The following is a 24656-nucleotide window of genomic DNA, read 5'->3' as shown; positions in this document are numbered from 1 at the left end:
GGGATTTCTTGTGTGGAGTAATCTTTGTTGGGTATGTGCTTTCTGGTAACTTGGACTAGAATCTGACACGAGTTCTGAGCAGATCTCATGCTGATTTTGAGCTGAGCACTTCACAAAGTAAAGGAAGCTGGGAAGCAAATTGAATTGAGCCTTGCCTGCAAGTAATAACATTTTTTAATCTGTGGTGCTGCTGGTTTCACACTGATAGAGATAATTATTTTCTAGTACCTTCCTAATGATGGTATTTTTCTTCCTAATATTTATACTCTTTTGCTGATGCTATTAACTTGGTTACACAGAATCTGTGTGCTGCAACTGCTTAGAGATGAGACTGTGTCATAGAGATCTATTCCATACATTGATCCCGCCCTGACTTCCCTTAACAGAACATGAATGAAGAAAATTCTACTGTGTTAATGTTAGATACAGAAAACCTCTTCTCAATTCACAGGATCAGTTTTGTAGTACTGGTGTGCATAAGAAACAGCTGAACTGATGTTTCAGGCAGTTGGCTGTAGAACTGCAAGGAAATGGGAGAGGAGAAGTGTCTGATACCAGCAAATCAGGAAAAGCCATTGTAAAACAAACCTAAAGCCTCTTCCATCCTGGAGAGATTTATAAATGGTGTCAGCAAGGAGATCTACTTCTTACCTGACTGGGGGTTACAGGTTAGCTTAGAATTTTCCTTGCAGAAGAGGAACTTGTTTTACATTGTCAACAGACAGTAGTTACACTGTTCTTCATCTGGGCAGCCAAGTATGCATGAGCCAAGAAAACATAAAAAAACTAAACTGAAGATTTGATGACAGGGAAAAACCTCTGTTGTTGCTAACTCTGTTGCTAAAAGGTCTGGTACTGCTACAGAGAGCACTGTAGTATGAAACCAAGCATTTCACTAAAGTCAGTATTGCTAATTTCAAGTGGAGGTTTCCATGGGCTGTGTCTAAGACCAAGTATAATCTAAATATTAGATGTCACTTAAAAGTATGTGATAAATAGTGGGATAGAGACAGAGATGCATGGTGGGAAGAAAAAGAAGGATTTAATAGTAAAACTGTAGGGTGTGCTCATTCACGATCACCATACTCTTTTGTCCAATACCATAGTGGGAGAAAATCCTAATCATGCCAAGAGCTAAACAGCTGTTGCCCTTCTATACAAGCTGATGCCCTCGAGGGTGCATTTACAGAAAAATAAAACTGGGAGCATGGAATGGGTACAGATAACAGGACAGGCTAAGCCGATTAATCTCTAACTTTGCAATTTGTATATATGTACATTTATGTAAAGGGTATATATCTATGTATTTGTAGTATATGATTTTTTTCCCTCTAATCAGAATAAGATTTTGTTTTTAATTTTAAATGTTTTCTCTTTGATCTACCTCCTTAAATCTGATTGAGGGAAACAGAATGTTCTCTTATTGGAACATAAGCGGCTCTGCTATGCACATCTATTTTAAACGCTTTGGGATTGTTATGTGTTTTTATAGTAGTAAGTTAAATAAATAGACCTGTATCAGCAATTTTGAGGATATGAGCTTAGTGTGCAAACATCTGTTGTGTATATTTGATGTGTCCCCCTGCCTTTCCAGTAAGCCTTTAGAGATGTATCTTTTCAGTACATTCATCCTGCAGTGCTGGATAATGCTGACCATGGTTCTCTGAGGACAAGCATAATATTTTGAAGATATTTATAAAAGAGAAATCTTTCATCTGTTCAGTTTTTGTCTTCTCTTTCTATGTAGCCTCTCTTTGTCTCTTCTGGTGAAGTGCTTCTATTTTGAGGACTTCACAGAAGAAAAAACTGGCATACTGACATCTTAAATATTGCTTGTGGTAGCTTCTACTGTTTGAAGTTTTTGAGGCTAAGGAAGGACTTGGCACATGAATGTGCACATGAATGATTTCCACCCTGCCCCCCCCACCCCTGTTCTTGCTGGCAGATGGTCCTTGAAGGACTTTTGCCAGCAAGTGCAAGTCAGAATAGCCCCTAGGAGTGACTGATACCAGGCAGCCTTTCCCTCTTGCTGAGCTCAGCAGAACAAGCCTCCCAGTGAACCTGATCTATCATTTTCAGAGTTGTTTCATATTTTTTTGTCTCAGAAATCACAGCAGCAACAGAGCAGAGTGTTTAGCTCCCCATGAGAGTTGTCAAACATAACCAAATATGAAATTAAATTATTTGTTACAAAATAAATAAATGCCTGGGAGAGTGAGTTTCCAGTCTTAATGCTGCAATAACAGAAGTACCTTTTAAAATATAAGCTTTACATAATTTTTTTTGTTCAAAATGTTTCCTTCTGAAAAAAGCACGATGAAGGCAGTTTTGCAGGTTGAGACATTCTTCAGGATGCTGGTAAAATGTTGCTCTGTAGCACCACTCTCATTGCCATAATAGCTCTGTATAGAACTGCTATGGTTTCACCCCTGTAGCAGCCAAGCCCCAGGCAGCTGCTTGCTCACTCCCCCACCAGCAGGATAAGGGAAAATAATTCAGAGTAAAAGCTGGAAAACTCATGGATTGAGATCTAGAGAGTTTAATAGGGAAAGCAAAAGCCATACCTACAAGCAAAGCAAAACGAAGAATTAATTCACTGCTTCCTATGGGCAGGCAGGTGCTCAGCCATCTCCAGTACAGCAGGACCCATCACATGTATCAGTGACTTGGGAAGACAAACTCCATCACCCCAAATGTCTCCCCCACTCCTCCTTTTTCCCCTCACTTTATGTACTGAGCAGGATGTCACATGGTCTGGGTTATCCCTGTGGTCAGTTTGGGTCGCCTGTCCTGGCTGTGTCTCCTCCCAGCTTCCCATGCACCCCCAGCGTGGCCATATACCAAAAGCAGAAAAGGCCCTGGCTCTATGTAGGTGCTGCTCAGCAATAACGAAAAATATCTCTGTGTTGTCAACCCTGTGTTCAGCACAAATCCAAAATACAGCCCCATAATAGCCACTGTGAAGAAAATTACTCCAGCCAAAATCACATTAACCCAGATGTAACCAGCAAATGCATATTTAATAATTAATGGCTTTTTTTGTGTAAAATAATGGAACTTCATTTTGCAGATGAGAATTCCTCTTTTGTATTAATTCTTTTTGAACTCATATTTCTCATTCCTTTTTAGTTGTTCCAAATCCTCCCCTGAACACTTGTTCTCTGCCTGACCTCTAACACTGTGGATTAAAAAAAAAAAATAGAACTCCAGATGGTTCACTTCATAGAATGAGGGCACCTTTATTTGTAAGGCATTTACATGAGTTAAAAATCCAACAAGGAAAATAAACTACCTTAATCAGTGGTCCTTAAAAATCATGTATGCAGTTTCAGACAACCATGATTGTAGTGTGACATTGTATAAGTGCCTCCCAGGCTGTCAGAGCTAACTGGGCTACCCTGATGAAACTGTCTTACATTGGTCTGTGTCCCATACCTTCTGGTCCCTATTGTAATTACTGCAGTAGCAGGTGGTTTTTCTGCAGCGTTGCAGAAGTGTGGTTTGGTGTCTGGTCATCAGTGGGTGGTTACAGAATAGAGCAGAGGTCAGTCCCCTCTGTGCCTCTTGTGGACCAAAACAGGTTTTTGTAACCTTGTGATGGGCATCCTTCAAACTGCAGAATTCCAGTCTGAATTCTGGGACTTCCTCTCTCTATGACCAGGCTTGGAAGAAATGCTGGAGACAAATAAGAGATTATTTGATAGAACTGCCAGTGAAAATACTACTCTTACTTGCATTTGATGTGGTTGTGTTAGTAATTGCAAAGTCACCATCATTAGAACTGATTTTTCCTTTGAAAAAGGTTCTTCTTCCTTCTTTGTACCAACCATTAAAAACTCTAACCTCAAGAATAAAAATCCCCATGGACTTTGATAATGCAGAGATTTAATCAAATGTATTGTTCAACTCTGCCCTAAATCAGTATCAGATGCATATCTTTCTTGTTATTTAAACTGGGATAGCTCTGAGTCACTAGACACAGCTGGTTCTGTAAACACAGAGGGAGGTGGTTTCTGCCCAGAGGAATGTAGTGTTAAGTATGAGACAAGAAAGAGACAGTGAGGATATATTAAAGCAGTTGAACATGAGGTCATGATGACTGGTCAGCACAAGAAGCAGCTGTAATAGGAACCTGGCTGCCAAGTGTCTTTATTTTATGGTAATCCATTTGTTGTAGTGCCCTGAGGAATATGGTTTGTTTTAGCTGAGCTCCAGAGTGGAGTGTAGATCAAGCCGATCATCCAGTCTCTGAAAACATTCTCTACATTGAAAGTAGTCTCACGTTGCCCTTCGTCATTATTTTCTGCAAATAATGATGTAATAATAATGATGACTTCTGTAATAACTGAGCAACTGTACTCATACTCAGTTGTGTGACAGTGTCCTTGAATACCCTGGCACATCAGTGATCACTCCAAAAAACTTTACCTAGAGAACTTTGCTGGTTAACAGTGAGCTATAAAAAAATTTCAGCAAAATATATAGAAATGCAGCTGAGGATTCCTCAAAAATGTACAACACAAATATGCAGAAAGAGAAAATTCATGGCAGTCATCTTCTTTGGAGAAACTTAAGGGCTTCACATGGGTGACAGTCTTAAGCATTTTAATCTTAGTGTGAGTGGATTTGACATGAATGTTTTAATGTTTATTTAAGAGATATGTACATTAAAATTTATCACTGTGTTGTGTAGTTTGAAGGTAATGCAGTAATCTATTAGCCTTGTCATGGGGACCTGACACGCCGTAAGTGCTCTCTGTCCACAAATGGCCCTTTAGTGAGGTAGAGGGCTGGTGATGCAGGGGTCAGGACAGAGTAAAGTGCTCTCCAAAGTGGCTTTTCTGCAAAGATGTTATTTTCTTGTCTACTACCACATTCCAGGAAGACTCGGTCTCTTTCTCTCTCTCTCTCTCTCTCTCTCTGATGGAATTCTAAGCCATAATAGATTCATAATCTATCCTCAGAGATTTTTTTATGACTCAGATATTCCTAGCTAAACTGGATTTGAATTGAGTTCAGCTGGTCTCATCAACAGATGTCAGGTATCACTAAATAATGAGGGGTCAGGTAGGAGAAAGCCAAAAATATTCACTCTTTCTGTAATCTTGACGCAATGAATCTTTTACTCACTGCCTGTTTTTCAAAATAGTTTTATATTTTTACTGTTACTGAAATACTGGGGTATACATAACGTATGAATATTGCTGTGGAATTGAGTAAAATTATATTGAGAATGTGTATTTTTCCAGTTTACTTTTAATTAATTTTCACCCATTATTAAATTTAAAAATAAGAGAATTACAAGTAGTGCCATAAATCAATGTGTGTCGTGAACTGCAGAGCAAGTAATTTTTATAAGAGGGCAAGCCCCTGTGTTTATAATAAATCAAGTTCATTATCTTTTGAGCTTCCTGATTAAAGTAATTAGTCATTTATGCTTATACAAAGCCACCAGTGAATTCTTCGCTTTGTTTCACAAATATTAAATCTTAACTTGTTTTGTAAGGATCGTTGGTTATAAACAGCTCCACATTGTAATGTAAATTTGTTGCTTTGTTAGCAGGGAAGTAGTTTCTGCCAATACACCAGCAACTCTCCTGCAGTTAGAACAACCTGCCTTTAGGACTGTACCCTGCAAACTAATTTAAAATGCCCGGTAGGACACAGCAGGTGGAGCTGGGTGCTGGGGGTCTCAGGTTAGCGAGGGGCTGTGCAGCTGGGGCTGCCCAGGGGGCTGTGTGGCTTTCCCCACTCCTGCAGCAGCCCTGCAGACAGTTGTCCATTCCCACAAACCACTGTGGAGAGCTCTGCTTAGTGTCATTGCCAAAATATTTGGGAAGTTGAGAACTGAATGTGCTTTTATATCTGCAGAGTACTGCTGTTACCTGAGTGGCTTCAGTTTGGAATGTGAGTCACTCCAGCTAGGCATTAAAAAAGTCATTGCCAAGCAAAAATTAGTGCTTTTGAGAAAAGCACACATGAGATTGTGCTTCCTCCTGCTCTTCTTTAACTGTTGGTAAGAGTAGTCTCTTGGGGTAGGGTCGAACACAGCTTGATTTTCAGTATGAGAACAATTGTGTTCCCCTGGAAAGTTTCTCTGTTTCCAGGCATCAGTTCTGACCAATACATATTTGGCATCATATTTGTAAAACTTGCCCTTAGACTGGAATAAATCCATACATTGAGGACAGAAGTTCAGAAGTCTCCTGTGTTTTGTGGATCTTAATTAGGTGTGCCTATTCCCACAGGTAGAATGAAGTAGGATGAACCTAATAATTTCAGTGTAAATCTCACTTTTCTTCTGAATATCGAGTGTTACAGAATCTATGAAAATGTAATGTTAGAAAGCACTTAATGATCTACCTTAACTGCAACTCTTACTTCAAAAAACAAGTCTTCTTTCTGCTTTGGTTTCTTTGTGCAATTCCAATTTAAGGGTAATTGTGAGCCTCCAAATTCTTTCTTTTCATATTAGATTACATCCTTTAGGGTTAAAATAAGGGAAACCTTTTCAGCAGTTACTTTGGTCACCTGCTGTGCAAACTAATAATGCCATGCTAATCTCAAAAAGACTGTCAGTCACAGTCACATTTGAATTTCAGTTGTTTCAGGAAGGAGACAATCAAGAGAGGGAAATTAGCTGAACTAGCGCTATGTTGTAGTACTTGATTTTAAAATCTACAGTCAATCAAATACATCAAGAATGGAAGGTGTGTTTTTAAGGAGGTACAGATTTGTTTACAAGATTTTTTGTGAATTTTAATGGTGCAAATATTAATAAGGAGGCATTACTATAGGTTCTTTTTGAGCATATACTCCAGTGAGAAATAAGTAATAACATATGGGGTGAGGATTTAAGATTTCAGATTATAAAAGAGGGTAATTATAACTAAGTGCAGGTTAACACATGAGCTCTGGCATTTGTTTCCCTGTTAGTGATGAAACACTGCACAATGTTCACAAGGAAGCTTAAATATGCTTTAGAGGAAGACTTTTCATATGCTAGGAAAAAGAAAATAGATATTGTCAGAGATTTCTAAGCATTCTAGCATTTTCCACACTAAAAAAAGATGGGCTACAAGAAGTTGTCTAAAAGGATGAACATTGTAATTTTAAAAGAAAATAGGTTCTAGTGACTGTTCACCACCTGGATATTAATGCAGGCAATTACCAGGTCTTGCCTTTCGAATGTTATTACGTTAGAGCAAGAAAAAAGCCTATATTGTACTTTATATGACCTTTCTAATACTATATATACACATATAGATTTGTGTTATTTGTCTCTGATTCACTAAACGTTTCTTATGTGTGGCTCAAGGCATTTATTTATTGCAAGACTTCAAGCTGTGGTAAGCAAGGTCATAGATTAAGAATTGATTTCCACAGTTGCTCTAGCATACAAACTAAATTTCTCTTGGTTGGTTATAAAAACTACAGCTGGGTATAAATTCAGCTTTTCAACACTGTCTTGAAAATGAATGTTAAAACAAATGAGAAAATACTCTGTATGTATTGCATGCTTCATTTAGACCTTCAGCTAAAACTTAACAAAGGCAAATTGGTTTTGTGCTGCAAACTGCTAAGTAAAACTATGCCAATAATAAAGACAGTGGGTTTTTTATTTCACTTGTTCTTTCTTGTTATAACTTTATTTTTTAAATTCAGATTTCCTGTACAGTTTTTGTCAAACCATGTTTTGATCAGTATCTTGATTAGTCTTTTTTCTTACTATATGCTTTTAGAGCCATTGCTAATTGCCATATGAATGTCGGTTTCAAAATGAAATATAGCTTCTCTTTGGAAACAGTCCTACAAGAAATAGAAAAATCCTGCTGTTTTATTAGCATTGTCTCTAATGTGAAACACATGATTTTTTTAAACTCAAGACTATATTTAGACTGAACTGAAAATTCACTTTATCCAGGAGATGTGTTCTGGGAGTGTTTTTATGGTTTTCTTTGTGGGTTGTCATGTTGGGTATTGCTTTTAAGGTGACAGTTTCCTAGACAGTGCTTTGTGTTGGTAACAGTAGTAGAGCTTAACTGTATGCAGAAATCAATTTGTGTAAATGTCAAATTCACTCTTTCATGAATCTTTGCAGCAATACACAGATTCCTACTGACTACATAGTAAATCTCAAGTTGAAGAAATTGGCTTTTTAGATGCATCTATAAAGAAAATATTTCTGATATAATATCCTGCCCTCTGTTATTGAATTAGTATGCCTAGAACAGAAACCATAATATGTAGTTTGTTTCCAGATCTATCAACATCATCAGGTGGCTTTAAAAAATACTAGCTTGGCCTCTACTGTTTATGCTCATGTCATAGCTCTGTTTCTGCTATTAGCTGAGGAACCAAGTTGCAAAATTACTTTTCTAAGATAACAGAGAATATTGTGTTAGCTTGATGGGAATTGTTTTGCAGTGCACAGCCACACGCTTATGGCACTGGCCCATAAGGGAGAAGTGTGGCAAAGGTTTTGAGGGACTGTTCTGCTAAAACAATGGCTGAATTGCCAACCCTTTTGCACGTTAGTGCATGAAGTAACTTTGTCACAGTGGTCACAATATATGTAAATAAAAGCAGTTGGAAAACAAAATACTGTGTGATGAGAGCAGTAAAACCGGTAAGGATTTGAAATATAAACTTCATTAAGAAAAATGTGTGTGGAAATGAAGTACCTCAGAAATCACTCCTCTTGCCAATTTAGATAGATTGTTTTGAAGAATGAAGTTGTGAAGTTCATCTGTTGGTAGTGATCTTTATCCCCTCCCTGAACTGTATTTTGCAGGATTAGAATTCTCAGATCTCCTTTCATGGCTGTTCCCAGCGAACTGCTTAGCACTTGTCCATATTTTGCAGAAGTTTGAGTGGCAGCTTATTTTAATGTATTAGAAAGTGAGGATTTTGTCAGTTTTTTAAATGCCCATGCCCATGTCAAACTTCCTTTGGACTTCATTGAGATTTCCATATGGAGATACCTCAAAAAATGCAGCTTTGTGGTAAAAGACAGTGAATCAATTCAACTCAGACTTTCTCAGAATAATAAAGTCTCACTGAAAGCCTTGTTAGGAAGGAATTACGATTATCAAGTTGGGTAGTCAGGAAGGCTTGTTGTTAGTGTATTACTGCAGGACAACTCAAGCATGGTCATGCCTGACTGAATTTATACTCATTTCTGAAATGTAGATCTCTTTCTTTAAAAAACACTGAAATATGTATGAAGAATTTTGGACTGATTCATTAACTTTGAATAAATTCCTACAACAAATGAGTGAAATGAAGAGAAAGCAAAAATAACTAGATTAACAAAACCTCTTATGTGAGGTTGGCTGCCTGCGGAGACACAGGACTCCTAAAGCGAGGTCACTGGTAACTCATTGTGGGTCCATTTAATGGTAAACTTTGAGAAACATGACTTTTTCAGAAGTAGATACGGCATGACCCTCCAAGATTTATGGGCAGGAGTTGACTGTGTACACCTGAAGAACGTCTGTCTAGCAGCAGCCTAGAAGTTTGGGCTTATGCAAGGATCCATAGTGAAAAATTCTGTTTCAAAAGGTGCACCCACAACATGTATTTGAGACTACTGGGGTCTTTGAGTTAGCAGAGAAGTGTGCTGCTGTGGTGGCTTAGGCACCCAAAGATGATCCAAGGGCTGAAGCACCTCTTCTGTGAGAAGAGGCTGAGAAAATTGAGTTTGTGCAGCCTGGAAAAAAGTAGGCTCTGGAGTGACCTCATTGTGGCCTTCCAGTATGTGAAGGGGGCTGCAAGGGAGCTGGAAAGGGCTTCCTAGCAAGACTATATAGTGACAGGACAAGGGGAAATGGCCTTAAAATGAAAGAGAGAAGGTTTAGGTTGCATATTTGGAAGAAATTCTTTGTGGGGGTGGTGAAACACCAAAACAGATTGCCCCAAGAAGTTGTGGTTGCCTCATCCCTGGGAAGCATTCAAAGACAGGGATAGGGCTCTGAGCAACCTGGTCTAGTAGGTAGGTAGTAGGTATCCCTGGCCATGGCAAGTAATTGGAATTAGATGGTCTTCAAGGCCCCTTCTAATCCATACCATTCAAAGATTTTGCGATTCTATGACTTGAGTCTTCCCTTTGCATTTTAATTCTGGCATGTTTGTTATCTCAGTACTTGATTTGAAATGTAGAAAACTCTGGTCTTTCTGACTTTAATTGGAGAATTAAACTTGTCAAATTCCCTGAAGGTTTAATGTGCACAGATATAAATAGTCTTATCATACTCTGATTTTTTTAACACAGTTTGTGCTTCTCATGTATTGTTATCAAAATGTGCATATACTCCAGTGGTAGTATTACGTTACATTAGTGGGGATTAATGCTGCAAAATCCAATATCTGCAGCCGGAGGGTGAACCACATTATTTCAGAAAGATCAAGGGACTGGAGTCATTTACATTTGATTGGGCTTTCTAGAATGCATATGCAATTTCTCTGCACCCCACTGTACAGCACTTGGAGCCAGGCTCTGGTCTGAAGAAGGTGACTAATGACAGTAATTATCTATTGCTCTTTCTTCTGCACACCTGCTTGGCAATAAAACTCCTTGGCTTGGGTTAAAACAGAGCTGAGGCTTTTTTGACCACTCTGAGAGAAAAAATTTAAGTCATGCAAGTAGTTATGCATTCCTGACTTCGTCTTTCCACCACCCACTGCCTTGCTCTGACATGGATGGTTCTGTGAAGAGCACTGAGGAAGAATTGAACAACTGGTCTTGCTGAGACTCTTCCTGAGCTTTCTTCTGTGTTGAGTTCCCTCAACACCAGAAATACCTTCTCTAAGAGTTATGTAAACATGTTCATTGGATTTTTTCCCCTCTCATGATAGCATTTTCATCAAGGACCATATGACAGCACCAAATGATGGTTGAGTCACATGTGTCTTTATTCTGTTTTGATGGTGGAATACTGTATTATCTTAGTAGGGAGAAGGATTCGAATGAGCAATATGATCAAGAAACTTCCAAACACTGAAACTAAGTGACCAAAGGAGCCCTGTAATGTAGGTTTCAAATGCTTTGTAATTTAAAAGTATCAAACTAGTTGCTGCATTCTGTTTTAAAACCATTTTACTCATACCTCATTTTTCTGTGCTTCTCTGCTTCTCTATTGTGAAATTTTTCCTTTGTGGAAGGGCTGACTTGAAACATTTCAGGTTTTTCTCTGTTGTATAAGGGGTAAACACACAGCCAAGCATGAAGCAGTTCTTTACTAAGAATTCCACCTCTGTGGTTACTCCATTGCTGTGATTACATTTGAGCAGCTCTTGATTTCAGTACTGTTCTGTTTCAGTGCTGTTGCATCCTTTTCAGTTTTTAATTAAAAGTTTTCATAGCCAGAGAACAGAGCAATAGGGGGTTTCCTATCTACTAACAATGCCTCCCCCTCACTCCCCAAAGGTTCAGCTATGAGTGAAATGCTATTAAAAGCAATATTGGTGCAGATGCCAAGTGGGAAGAGACAGCAAGCATGTAATAAAGAACAATTAATTTGTTTCACAATGATATATATAAAATAATAAATTATTTAAAAATAGGTTTTCTTCTGTTTATCTTTTTAATCTTAATTTTCTATAATAATAATAATAGTAATTTTCTACTAGGCAGTGGAGACTTTGGTTCCAGTTACTTTCTTAGTAATCTTCCACTGAAATGCTTGTATTTTTCAGTGCTGATACTTAATTTTAGTAATCCACCCTTATGCATTGACTGTCTTGAAATTTAGTCCTTTCTATGCCTACAGGTTTTAATAAAGGCATGTAGACTTCATTTGGTTAATCAGTATAAGACAATGCATGAGGCACTTGATGGATTTTTCATAAGGACACAGATTTTTGTTTACAGACAAGTGAACACATTAGGTTGTGCAACAGCTGCGTCTTAAGTAGATGTTGAAGTAGGCATTTATGATGGACACAGGTTATTTTTCTCTACATATGCAGGCCAAGGTAAAATTGTAATGTTTTGTGTCTGGACAGTGCACAGTGTCCTTTGGTCAGTTACTTCTGTATTACTGTGCAGGAGAACTGTAGCATTCATCATAAAAACCCAGATCTGAGTAGAATAAGATGACATTTCCAAAAGCAAACTTGCAAGAAAAGTTCTTACATTTGAAGGGCTGTGGTTGATTTTTAAAAATTATGGTTAATTGTTCATCTGACCTATTTATCTGGAAAAACTAGTACTACTAGATCCTGTGACACTGACAGTAGAACTTTGATCATGGTAATCCAATATTCATTGCTTGAGGGCATTTGCTTTTATAAACAGAAACTATGATTGTTTATGTTCTTCTGAGTATCCTAAATCAGCATTTGGATCATACATATTTCATGTGTAAACACACATCCAGAGCTTGATACTATTGCTGTTGTATTCAATTTATTTATTTGGTAAGTATTTTAATATTTTTAAAATAAGGACTATGGAATTTTTTTTACCAAATCTTTGCAACTTCACCACGAAAGATCAGCATTATGGTGGATCCATTCTGAGTCTCTGCTCTCTGGCAAACTGCAGTAGCCCACCTTCTGGAAGATATGCAGGCGGGTTTAGAAGAACACCTTGAGCTGCCAATTCAAGTGTAAGAGGCATCAGCAGCGTAAGATGGCTGTACTACAATTTTCACTCCACTGGAATTCTGCTCAGTGTTTTACAGTGCCATGCATGTTCTGTTACATGGCATACACCTGGCTCAACCAGAGGAAAATCAACAAGAATGTGCAGATGCTGGCTGAGAGAGATGCTTGAAGAAGATGAAGAACTAAAGTTCATCTGGTGTGAGACTTCTAGGTATGCTCTTCTTTTTATCAACAAAATGACATAGTACTTGAACTATTGATTTTCTTTTACTTGGTGTCTGAATACAGATTTGTTTATAGTATTTGTTTTCTTGTGATAGAAAGTTGAAGAAGGTAATTCATGTTAAATGCAGGGCAATTGATGTTAATACAAATTTTTTTGCCTTTTCCACACCTTCAATGAGACACAGTCACTTGGGACAGTTAGAAAGCTTTCCTAGTGACATGCAAAAGCAAAAGACAAGGCCACAGACTTGCAAATAGAAATTAGTTGTTATTTGCTCATTTGAAACTGGCAAGGGAACAGCTAATACATTGCTCCATGACTAGCTCAAAGTTACTAATGATACCTGAACAGTTTTATGTGTCACATCACTCATATACTTATTATTGTTCTCTCATTGTGTTTTCTGTTCTTGGCCTGTGTGAGTTCATTTGTTCAACAGCAGAGAGCTGTTTTCATATGAATTTTGGTTTCTGTTTTACTTTGTTTTAAAAATAATCATACTGCAAATCTTATACTTAGATGATTGTAGGAGCTCATTTTTGTGTTCCTGTCTAGATCATGAGCATCTGACACATGAGAGTTCTCCACCTGCTGTAAAATTAATCTAGTAACTCCATGCTGTTTTGATTGCTTTTTGTCTGTTTTTGCCTCTCAAAGGTACTAATGTGAGGTTGTTTCCTGACTCCTTAGTATGTATTTTAATTAATTGACAGTTATTTCTCATTTATTCAGAAAGAGAAGGTGCTGGTAAAAAACAGGTGCACAGGACAGTAATAGCAAAACAATTAGCTGTTTTAGGTTCAATTTAAGGGAAAAGAATTTTACTCCCTTATTGTCCTTCTCTTAATTAAAACACGAGGTGGGTTTATTCTTTTGCCTACATCCATCTTTACACTCTCCTTCTTTATACTCATCTGCAAATCAAATCCATTGCTAAACTGAGATGTACTCTCTCTACCTATATTTAAAATAACCCTAGGAGTTGTAAGAAGGTGAACCCACATGAACTGTGTGTTTTCAGTCTGTGTAGTTGTTTGCAAACTGAATGTAATTTGGTTTCACAGTACTCACAGTATGCCAGAGAGGAGCTAATCATGTGGATATATAGTATATTGCTCCTGGTCCTGTCAGGCCATGTGAATGAGCATGAATCTGGGCTGAGGCTTTCCACCTTAACAGAGTCCTGAAATTTGGACTGATGTAGCCTCTTTATATTGAGTGAAGGGTTTGAACTGGAATCACCATTGAATTTGCATGGGAAAAGGAGCTCAGATACTCATTGAAGAGACTGTATTGATACAAGGAGCTGCAATGTCAGAACATCTAGTGAAAGCAACTGACACGAAGTCTTGAAAAGTTGAGTGTTTAAGGAAGAAATGAAATGAAATGAAATGAATCTGTTGTATACCAGAGGTGGCTCAATAGCTTTGTTTTTATGTTTTTATTTGAAAGATAACACCTGCTGGCTGCAGAGTGGGTGGATTCAGCTTCCTTCTGGAGTCTGAGCAAATCACTCGAGGAAGATCTTGCTTTCTGCTGTATCCTAAAGACAGTATGGAAGGGGAGAGCATCTGTGAGGTTGATTCTGGAGATGGACTAGGAGGTAGGGATGCCTGTCACTTATTTTGTTTTCATCCCAGATGGCTGTTTACAGGAATCCCTTATGACAATGGACTGTGGAATTTACAAAAAGTAAATGTGATAAAGGTGTCATTGATTGTACTTTGTCATTTTACAAGCAGTGAATAAAAATTTTTCACAACAGCTGTGTCTTAGAAGAAGTGGTGCTTATAGAAAGTCCATGTTGTGAGTGTTGCTATTTAGTCTGAGATATCCCAGAGATAATACAATCCCTAAATACCTACAATAAAAGTAAAGCCTTTTTCTCTTTCTTTGTTTCTCGTTTTTCTGTGCCTCTGACACTAACTGTATTGTGCACACTATTTCCTTTGTATTTTTTAACTACAGAAAATTGAATGAAGTGATACAGACTCTGTCTTCTATACTAGATATACATGTGTAGATGTAGACTTTTCACTGATCTAAAATAATGAGTCTTTGTTCTTATTTAGCTACAAATTCTTCAGGTATCCTTTGGCAAATTAGCTGATTTCATTGCTATGATTTATCATTTTCATAGTAGGATGAAAAACTTCTCAGAGAGAGTAATATTACACATTTCTACAGGGCTGATGATTTTGTGTATAATGCAGGGGATCTTTGACAAGGTGTTTGGGTAGTCTTGTCTGTTTTAAATTCCTTCTTCTGAAGCTAACCAGGCAAACATCTTTAGTTTGCTGAACACCTTGAACAGTGCAGGGAGAATGGGGAAAGCTCTCAGTTTACAACATTTCATTTCTGTTGTTCCTTCTCCATAAGCTCCTTTATGTATTCTTTGAGTAGCACCTCTTGGTGGAGTGTGTTCCTATGCTCCACCATGAGGTCCTACTCATAGAATACAGTCCCTGAGGAACTTTTCCAACACAGCTCCTTCTCCACTGCATCAGTATGAATCCTTCTATGGGGTATGTTCCATCAAGAATGTGCTGTTCCTACAGGTTACTGTTCTTGCCTGAAAATCTGCTTCTGTGTGGGCTTCCTGCCTGGGCCGTGGCTGCTGTCAGGAGCCTGCTCCAGCCTGGGCTCTGCATGGGCTGCAGTTTCCTTTAGGGCATCTCCTTGTGCTCTGGTTTGATGTTCTCCATATGATGCAGGGTGGATATTTGCTCCACTTCATCAGCTGCAGGAGGACAACCTGCACTGTCACAGTCTTCTCTATTGGCTCCAATGGGATTTCTGCTCTGGTGCCTGCAGAACCTTTGCCCCTTCCTTCTTCAGTGACCTCTGCAGGGCTTGTTCTCTCATGTTTTCTCATTTCTCTCTCACAGCTGCCAAATAGGTTTTTTACCCTTTTCTAAATATGTTATGATAGAGGTGCCACCAGTGTCACTTGTGGGCTCAGCTGGGGACAGCAGTGGGTCTGTCCAGCATAGGGCAGCTTCTGATCTCTTCCCACAGAGCCTACCCCCTGCCAAAACCTTGCCCTCAACACGTACTCTTGCAGTAATTCCAGAGCAATGTGCTGTATTCCTTATAGATTTGATGCAATTCTTAGATGGTATTGGCATTAAGAGCCTTAAATGCTACTTCTTTGATATGTTCCTAAAAGTGATCACCTAGTCCCTAAAATTATCTGTATTTAGAGATGTTTCTTTAGAAACTTTTAATCCTTTTAGTTATGGAGTGATATGACTATTAATTAAAACTGAAGATCAAGCTCTATTATTGTTCTGCTTCCATTGCAGGATTTTTCAACGTTTAATCCTATTTGTTTTGGAAAAGATCCTGCCACGTAATGTAGAATTGATGTAGAATCAATACCATGGCACATGTTTTAATTTGCTGTTTGAATTGTATTTTAATAAGAACCTGAAGACTTGCTGCTGCACAAAAGATATTACAGGGAGGAAATTGGGGAGGGGTCAAGTAATTTCTGTGTTTCTGTTGCGTTGTTGATATTATGCCAGATCTGATTTTGGCATGGTGTTTTCACTTGTAGCTCTTGTTCAAGTAAAAAATCCTTCCTGCATGTTAGCAAGGCTGCAAGCCAGTTGCTATGGTATTCAGCATTCTTTTTTTATTTTTAACCAATCGGCTGGCTTTTGTAATGATTCAGCTTAGAAGAAGAAATTGGTCACATAGGCTAGAGCTGTATCAAAAGAGCAGGTATTTTTGGCTTGAAGAATCTGGAGAGGTTGGCAGAATTTGAGTTTCAAGAAAATACCACAATCGATGTTTATGGTGTATATTGCGATGTGTAACTAAATGCTAGTAATGGTGATAAAAGGCACTCATTCTTTTCCAGGATGATGGTAAAAATTGGATGACTGAACTAATTTCTCTATATTGTTTTATTACCCAAAGATATCAGTAATTCATAGCTAAAAAATTACTGGTTTTTAAAATTATGTATCCATGTTTGATGGTTTTTCATTGTATGATTAAACGGTAGTATGTTTCTAAAAGGGTGTTATTTGCTCATATTACCAGAGAATTACCAGACTGCTGCTTATCTGCTCAATTTTAGTGTTGCTGTTTGGCTAATTAGAAAATTCTGGACTACTGCTAGATAATCTATAAGGATCTTAAAGTTCTAGTAATTCTGACAGTAGCTGGCAGTGCTGCAAGGATAAAGGAAAGACAAGCTAGAGAGAGATATTCTGATAGTTGAATGTTCAAAAACTTTTGCTGGTCTTCTGAAGGTTTTAAGCTTCTTGGCTTGAAGGTAAGGTGGTTCTTTTACCCACCCAGGCTGCTATTTTATCAGCAGGACAAATAAAATATGGAGCTTGTTTTATACAAAGTAACTTGCTGCTGAGCCTTTATCAAAAATGAAACCTTCAGATTTCAGTTTGGAAATGACATTTGTAAAAGATGGTGCTACACACTAAAAGTCCATCAAGATGTTGACAGTACACCCAATGAGTTATGCATTTGAACATGGAAATAACTAGACAGAGAAGGGCTTTCTTCTAGGAATGTTTTTTTCCCCATGTGCTCTGTAAAACAGAGGGGCGCAGTCCTTTCCTGTGGATAGCAGGATATTCTGAAGAAGCCTTGGCCTTTTCCTCCCAGAAGTGTCATGAGAGTTTTTGTTTGCTCTCCCAGAGCCTTACATGCTACCCCTTCATTTCTGTATGCAGGTAATAATGTCCCACTGTGGAGTAAAATGCTGGCAGTGAATAGTGATATCTCTGCTCTCGCTGTGAACAAAACCACCTGCTAGTTATCAGGGGTTTGACTAAGAGTAATAACTAAGTGTTGAAATTGAATCTTGAAGAGGCTTTAAATGATGCTGGAGGGACCATGAGCTGGTAGGCATCAGTAATAGCTCAGTTTCAATGTTTCAATTCTTCACTGTCACTGGACCCCCAGGTAAACCTCATTGTGCAGCCACCAGAACAGTAAAGCCATAGTGATGTTCAGGAGACACAGGTTTCTAAGCATGTGGTACACGACTTTGCAAGAGATCAAGATGGAGATTTGTGTCAGCTCAACAAACAATGAAAAATCCAACTCCCAAGATAGTACCAAAAATACCCAAAGCAAAACCAAAACAAACTGAAAACCAGCAGAGCTTAAGCCAGTCTTGTCACAGCAAGCTGAAAGGAAGAGTAAGATTCTTCTTTGCTTATAATACAGAGCAAGTATTAATTTATTGCACTGGGATTTCTCTATCTTGATAAGTAGAACATGGATTATTCCCCACTGACTGTGTAGCTAAACAGGCTGAAGTATTTTTAGGTCCCTTATTAATTTTTCTTTATGTCAAGTCTATGCTTTAAAAAAATATTCATGGGACAATCTCCTAATGTTTTTGAGTAAAGTGAAAACCCTAGGAAAGTCTGGGTGGATAAGCAAATATATTTTGAATTTATGGATTTGGATGTTCAAATTTAACACCTGTGGTGTTTCACATTTGTTTGTTGCATTGGATGCATGAGTACATGAAAACCACACATCCAGAAGATGGTTTTTAAGCCTACCATGTTTTTACACACAATTGATTTTAGTGACAGAGTTCACTGATATTTTATCTTCTAATATTTTCAGTTGAGATTTTTATTGTTATATGAGCTTTTAATTGTTTTTTACTGGTTTTAAACTTACTTTAAAGAACTATATGCTAAGTTGCAAGATACATAAAAATGACCAGCAGTCATTATGGCATTATAGCATTAGAGTATGGTGGATACTTTTGCACTCTAATAAACATGGGACATTTTATATTGACTTTTTGGCTAAATAAATTTGTAGATGCAGGAGGAAGAGCAAATAATGAAAGGCATGCATTTAAAATCTATGGAGGGCACTTATGGAAAGTAAGACTAGTTTGTAACCATTCTGGGTATTATTAAAACACTGTGGAAGGCATTCTGAAGGTGATTACAAAATCAAAATGTTCATAAGCACACTGCCAGTGTTTAAGTGACAACTAATGTCTCTCATCTGGATTTTCACATGGTATTAGGGATATAGAGACTTTATTAAAGGACGATGGTTTGAAATGTAAACATGGAAAACCTCAACAAACATCTTTCAGAGAAATAATAGAAATATGACTTGTCATAGTTTTTGTATAATTGTTTTCCATAAATAAATACTTAGATTGGTTCTTCCAATGGTAGCATAGATGATCTAGAAATAACTTAATTTGGTTTCAAGAAAAATCGATTATATAATTTCAAAAGTGTTGAGCATCTAAAATTCCTAAGCCAGAAAGCAGACAAGAATATTCAAGCTCTTGAAAGCAATTTTTGCAGTGCCCCTTGCATTTTATTACTTTTTCAAGAACATTTATGTAAGATATTAATTTTGGTTGTTTTTTGGGTCATTCCTAAAGTATATGTATATTCCTATATGACTTCACTTAGAAATTGCCCTTGGCTAACAATTCCTCATGCCTACTTGTCACTCAGCTTGTGTGGCAAGTCATAAAGAGTGAGATTTCATTTAGTAGGTTCTGCCTTTTTAAGAGAATGCAATGTGAGAGATGGAAAGTGTCCTTAAATTTGGTTATATAAAGAATGCTCTGTGCTCTGATTGGTTGTTCAAAGCCATGGCTTGCTCCATGCTGCTTTGCTAACAATTCACGTGTTGAAGACACAAGCTGATAGTTCTGCACTGCTTAATCTGGACCTGCAAGTGGTGATGGACACCAGTCCCTTGCTGGTCTAAGTATTGCATCTCCACTGGTTTTGGAAATAACGTATTAGAGATGGGATGTCTACATAGCCAGAGAACTTGCCTCATTTCCACCCAAGGAATACTGTGGGCTTGATTCAGATTCACTGTTTATTGAAAGTACTGCTTTGCTAAGTGGAAATGTAAGTAGAAAGAAAACTCTCTCATGAGAGCGTGGTGCATGCAAATAAACACCTGAGTAACTAACTTGAATGGATTGCTGCTGTCTGGACTAGATTCACATAATGACAAATGCCTTAATAAAAAGAACTGCTTTGATACAGCACTTCATCTTTCTGAATTTCAAAGATCTGCAAATTTGAATATAAGCATGTATAAATAACCATGGAAATCAACCTGGAATGTATAATAAATATTCTTTTTTTCCTACTCAGTGCTTGTGACACACTCATGTGTTCCTTTCTGATGTAACTTCTAGAAAAGAAAGGCTTTTGAAAAATGAAAGATACAAATTAAAATGGAGAAGATATTCCTTCATGGGTCCATAAGACTTTTCTCTTTGATGTTACACAGACCTGGAATGAGGCTGCTACTTCAGACTGCTTCAGTTTGAATACCGATATTAATAAAAAATTTGGTTCCTTATTTTCCTCTCCTTATATTCAGATGATGGAAATACAGTTTATTTGTATGAAATAGAGCATTTTATTTATATGCTTGTGTGATTTTTCTTTTTCCTTACCACTTTTTTCTTTCTCATTAGGAAGATCCTGCCTTTAAAAGGGAAAGAGCACCTGTTCTCTAGATCCTGTAGACTAATTTTGTGGGCTCCATTTTAAATTTTATTGACTGAAGCAGCTAATGCTTCTTGAAACTGCTTCAGCAGGCATTCTGTTGAACTGTTGATGGAGAGTAAATTGATTAATCTGAGTTAAATTCTTTCAACAGCTATGCAGTGGGTTTCACATTAAGGAATTTTCAAGGTACTTAGTTATTTCAGTGACTTAGATCAGGACTGGTAATTCTAAAGTTGGTTTCTACTTCTCTGGGATTATGAGAGAGGAAACTCTCTTGAGTCTCAGCTAATTTCACTGATGGAGGTAAATATAGGAGCTAGAAAGATCTGGGCCACAGTTTGTAGCTCAGTTTTGTAAGTCTGGGAATGTCCACTGAGGAAGTATTTTTCTGTTACTGAAAGTGATTGGGAGAACAAGGTGCTTGCTTGCTTACAGGGTCAGCAGTTTTATTCCTGCTTGAAAAATTATCTTTAGATGAGGAAAGTTTTCACCATTTTTGTCTTGAATTTCTTTGTTTTTTAGGGAAAGCTATAAGGAAGCTTGTGCGCAAGGCGACTCTGGTGGCATCTAGAATCCTCAGATTTCCTTGACTGAATCCATCTGGGTTTAGCCCTAAATATAGTAGACAAGCTGCACTGCTTGCACTGATAAATTATATCTTCCAAATGATAGACCAAGGTACAGTCATGTATACCGTTTTTGATGTCATTTGACTCTTGATTCTGTTGCTTTTTGGGTAGTTGTGACACTACAATTTGTCCCCACTCTTGTGGACTATCTTTTCACCAGTGCTCTTAAAAAAAATAATTAAAAGAGACTTCTGGCTTGGCTCTGGCATTTGATGTTGACAGCTCCTTACAAGTCTGCAGCTTGGTGGGAAAATTAGCCTCTCTTGAGATTCACAAACTTGCCTTCGGTGGCAAAACAATGGGATTGTTGGCAACACAACTTTATTTGGTTTTACTGCCCATGGAAAAGTGCAAATGTAAATCAAAACTTCCCTTTTGACACATAATATCATTTTAGTTTGTCTGCTAAAGAATCATAAAATGAAAGCAGACTATATTCTAACAAAGCATAGATTTTGAGTGTAAAATAACATCTGTATATTATCCAATGGAAAATATAGATCAGTAAGCACTATTCTAAATGATAGTTAATAATTAGGTTTCTATATCTGCTCTGGTATCTCAGTTAGCTGTTGGAATGAACAAGAAATCTCAGTGCCAAGTGACTGCTTTCTGAGGTCAGAACTTCTCTTTGCTTTTTGTTTTAGAAGGGAAAATATTCTATCTCCTACCTGTGTCTTTCCTGTAGTACAGGGACATAACCTTCATAATATAAAATGTTACCAATTTAAAGATGTTTTTGGAGTGGTACTGTTAGTTCACATTTTAAGACTTTGATATCCAGTAGAGTATATCCCTCTATTTGGATTGTCTATAACATCTAAAAATTAAGACTGATTAAGAAAGGGTTTTAAATATCTTGTCTGAGCATGACATTGGTTGAATATTAATCCAGTGGCACAGGCTATTACAATTTTGATTTTTATATAATTTGCTGGGTTGGGAGAATTCAAAGCTGTCTTTTCTTTTGCCCAAAGATGGGGGGGATGCTTTCTGTGTGTATCTCCCTGCTTCTTTTGTGCTCCTTGTTGGGCTGCAGCTGTTTGCTGCCTCCACCTTCAAATGCTGACTGAGCTTTATCCTTATTTTGGTATTGTGCCCAGAGAACAAATCCTTCCAGTGGCTTCTTTCTAGTGCACTAAGTACTTGAGAGAGAATCTGGGTTCTCCAGTGATCACTTGATCAGATTGGCTGGTGCATTTGGCCCCCTGTGAATGTCCATGTCTTGCTGAGGGAGGTCCCGTACCAACCACAGCCTGAACCGTCAGCTGACCGCAGGAAAAGGTCACGCTCAGCTTGCGAGTTACATACAGCTTGGAACTCGCTGTGTCACGTCTGTGTTCTGTTGTCTGGCAAAAGAATATTGGATTTAAAGAATGGGTGCCTCTGGTGCTCAGCCGTGAAAAATTGGTGTATAAATAATTTCTCTTTTGACTGTATTTGTTTTGAAAGACATGTACTTGCTGGGAGGTTAATGAAAGGTTTCAATAGTTTTCCTGTTTAATTTGTACAATACAGGAAATAATTGACGAATATGCCTATCTTCAGCTGACAGCAACAGGTCACACTTTGGCACACAGATAATTGATAAATTTTCTCTGTGTGTCATTAGTGGACAGGAAGATGACTAGATCTTTTCTTTGCTGAGTTGTGATGCAGTCTATGATGACATGCAGATGGCTGTAGTGGTCTGTGTCAAATGATTCCTTATCTTGTCCATTGCCAGGTTTTTGTGATAATTCTTTATATCTATTTTATATCTATCCAACATCTGGACAGGTCAAAACATTTGAATCATAGGACCACAGAATTGTTTGGGGTTAGGGGCCCTGAAGATCATCTAGTTCCAACCCTCTTGTAGTGGGCAGGGACACCTTCCATTAAAATGTGAGTAAGGTAAATTAATTTTCTTAGTTTTAGGAAATTCTGATGGTATTTTGCAGTGGCTGTATCATGCTTCTATCTTTATTTGAAATACTTAAGAAATTTCTGACTGTCAATAAAATAATTTCACAACAGAAAAGGCCTTGACAAAGGTTCCTTCTTAAGAGAAAAAGAAGGCACTACGTTGAAAATATCTGGGAGCTGTCAAGAAAATGGAAGCTAACCATATGCTTTGATGTGAGGCTCTGGAATTGAATGCCTGGTCTGGATGTGCTGGATGTGGACAGGCTATCCTCCAGCCCCTGATAATTGAGAGAAGAGAGGATGGCTTAGACTCTCCTTAACCCCACATTGCACTGAGACTAGAGCATGAAGAATTTCTGTTAGCATAGATAGTACTACAACAGTAGTGAAGTGCTTCAGTGAATGAAGATGGTTTTAAAATCCAGCTAATAGGTGAGAGTTTTAATAGTCACTAATTTCAGAATTTAGAAATACTTGAGACCCAGGTACACTGCTGCTGTTAAATGAAAAACTTGTTTAATGAAGTTAAGCAGTGAAAAGTTGGAAATTTGCTCATGTTTTTTGTCATCTGCTTTTGCATTTGGCAGTATCATCACAGATTGATTATACATTGGCTTAGTAGTCACTAAATGAATTAATTACAGAAAGGTATAGAAAGGTATGGTAGAAAGTGGCAAGTTTCTTCTGCGATTGTTTGTCAGAGCTTTATCCATAAGGTTTCGCTTTATTTTATTTGAAATATATAACTAAGTTTTTAAAATGAAACTCAAGATGCTCCAGCTGGACAGTAGCTGGAGTTAAAATGTGGTGATAGACACATCATGTTATTAGCTCCAGTTCTTCAGTGTTGCTAAATATCATGGGAAGAAAGTAGGAGAGGATGCAGGTGTTTGTTGGAAGAAATTTCTAGGTTTGTTTGGGAGAGGATTGGCTGTACTGATGTAATAAACAAAAACCGAGACAGACCTTAGAATGTAAAGGAGATAATTTTTTGTTGCCGTTTTTCTGCCTTGATCTATACAAGCAGCGAATGTAACACAGTGCTTTGTAGTGTTTGCTTTTATAGTGGGTTGTCTTCTCTCCCTGCACGCTCCTCTGGAAGCAGAACAGCCACGGATAGAGCTCAGGGGCTGGTTCTTTAGCAGGAGCTGACTGGTGGGAGCTTTATGTCACTGAGCAGTTACATCACTGAACTCAGTGTGCTGCTGTTCAGCGCTGCTCAAGCCGCTCCTGACAAGGTGATGGACTGGCACATCAGCTCCTGTATTGGTACATCATCAGGAGACAGGGTGCTCAGTGACCATGTGCCCTTGCAGTGCTGTGGTTATAAATACACTTCAGAGGAGATCACTGCTTAGCCCTCTCTTCTTGCCCTTTCAAAAAAAAAAAAAAAGACAAAAGACATTTTGACTTTCCTGTGTTACAGAGAAGGTGCTGACTCAGTGTGATGCCATGCATTTAAAGATCCCAAAAACCCAATGTGCTGTCACATGTCTTTCATCTGCAGTGCTATGGTTTTTGCCATTGAAATGTACAGATTTGATAACTAATGAATTTACATTTCTGGCAATTTACATGCTTTGCACTGCTTCTTTGTTTTAAAAGTTGTAAGTGAAATACTTGGAATTTCCTGGGAAAGTAGATAGTTCTGACCTTTGAAGAGAACACAGAGAAGCTTATATCAAATACAATATTATTTGTATCAAATTACATTATTAAATTTGATTTTAGTGTTTTCTGTTAGGGTTGTATTTCTTCACCTATTGATGTAATGAAGCCACT

At 37.9% G+C, this 24656-nt stretch overlaps 1 protein-coding gene across 5 annotated transcripts in view; it reads left to right on the top strand.

Moving 5' to 3' along the window:
- Positions 1 to 24656, top strand: part of PPP2R2C (protein phosphatase 2 regulatory subunit Bgamma) — a 132889-nt gene that overhangs the window by 24009 nt on the left and 84224 nt on the right. The window contains exon 2 of one of the 5 annotated variants that reach the window (XM_015625106.3): positions 20860 to 21015. The exons of 3 other annotated variants lie outside the window; for them this stretch is intronic. In XM_015625106.3, coding sequence (XP_015480592.1) covers positions 21003 to 21015 — 13 coding nt within the window. In that variant the 5' untranslated portion in view covers positions 20860 to 21002. Of the gene's footprint in view, positions 1 to 14312; positions 14439 to 20859; positions 21016 to 24656 lie in introns of those variants that run through there. One more of the 5 variants, XM_015625105.3, reaches the window with a different exon arrangement.

The sequence above is a fragment of the Parus major genome, chromosome 4 (genome assembly GCF_001522545.3).
Source record: "Parus major isolate Abel chromosome 4, Parus_major1.1, whole genome shotgun sequence".
NCBI lineage: Eukaryota > Metazoa > Chordata > Aves > Passeriformes > Paridae > Parus > Parus major.
This window is presented reverse-complemented; position numbering and strand designations above follow the sequence as displayed.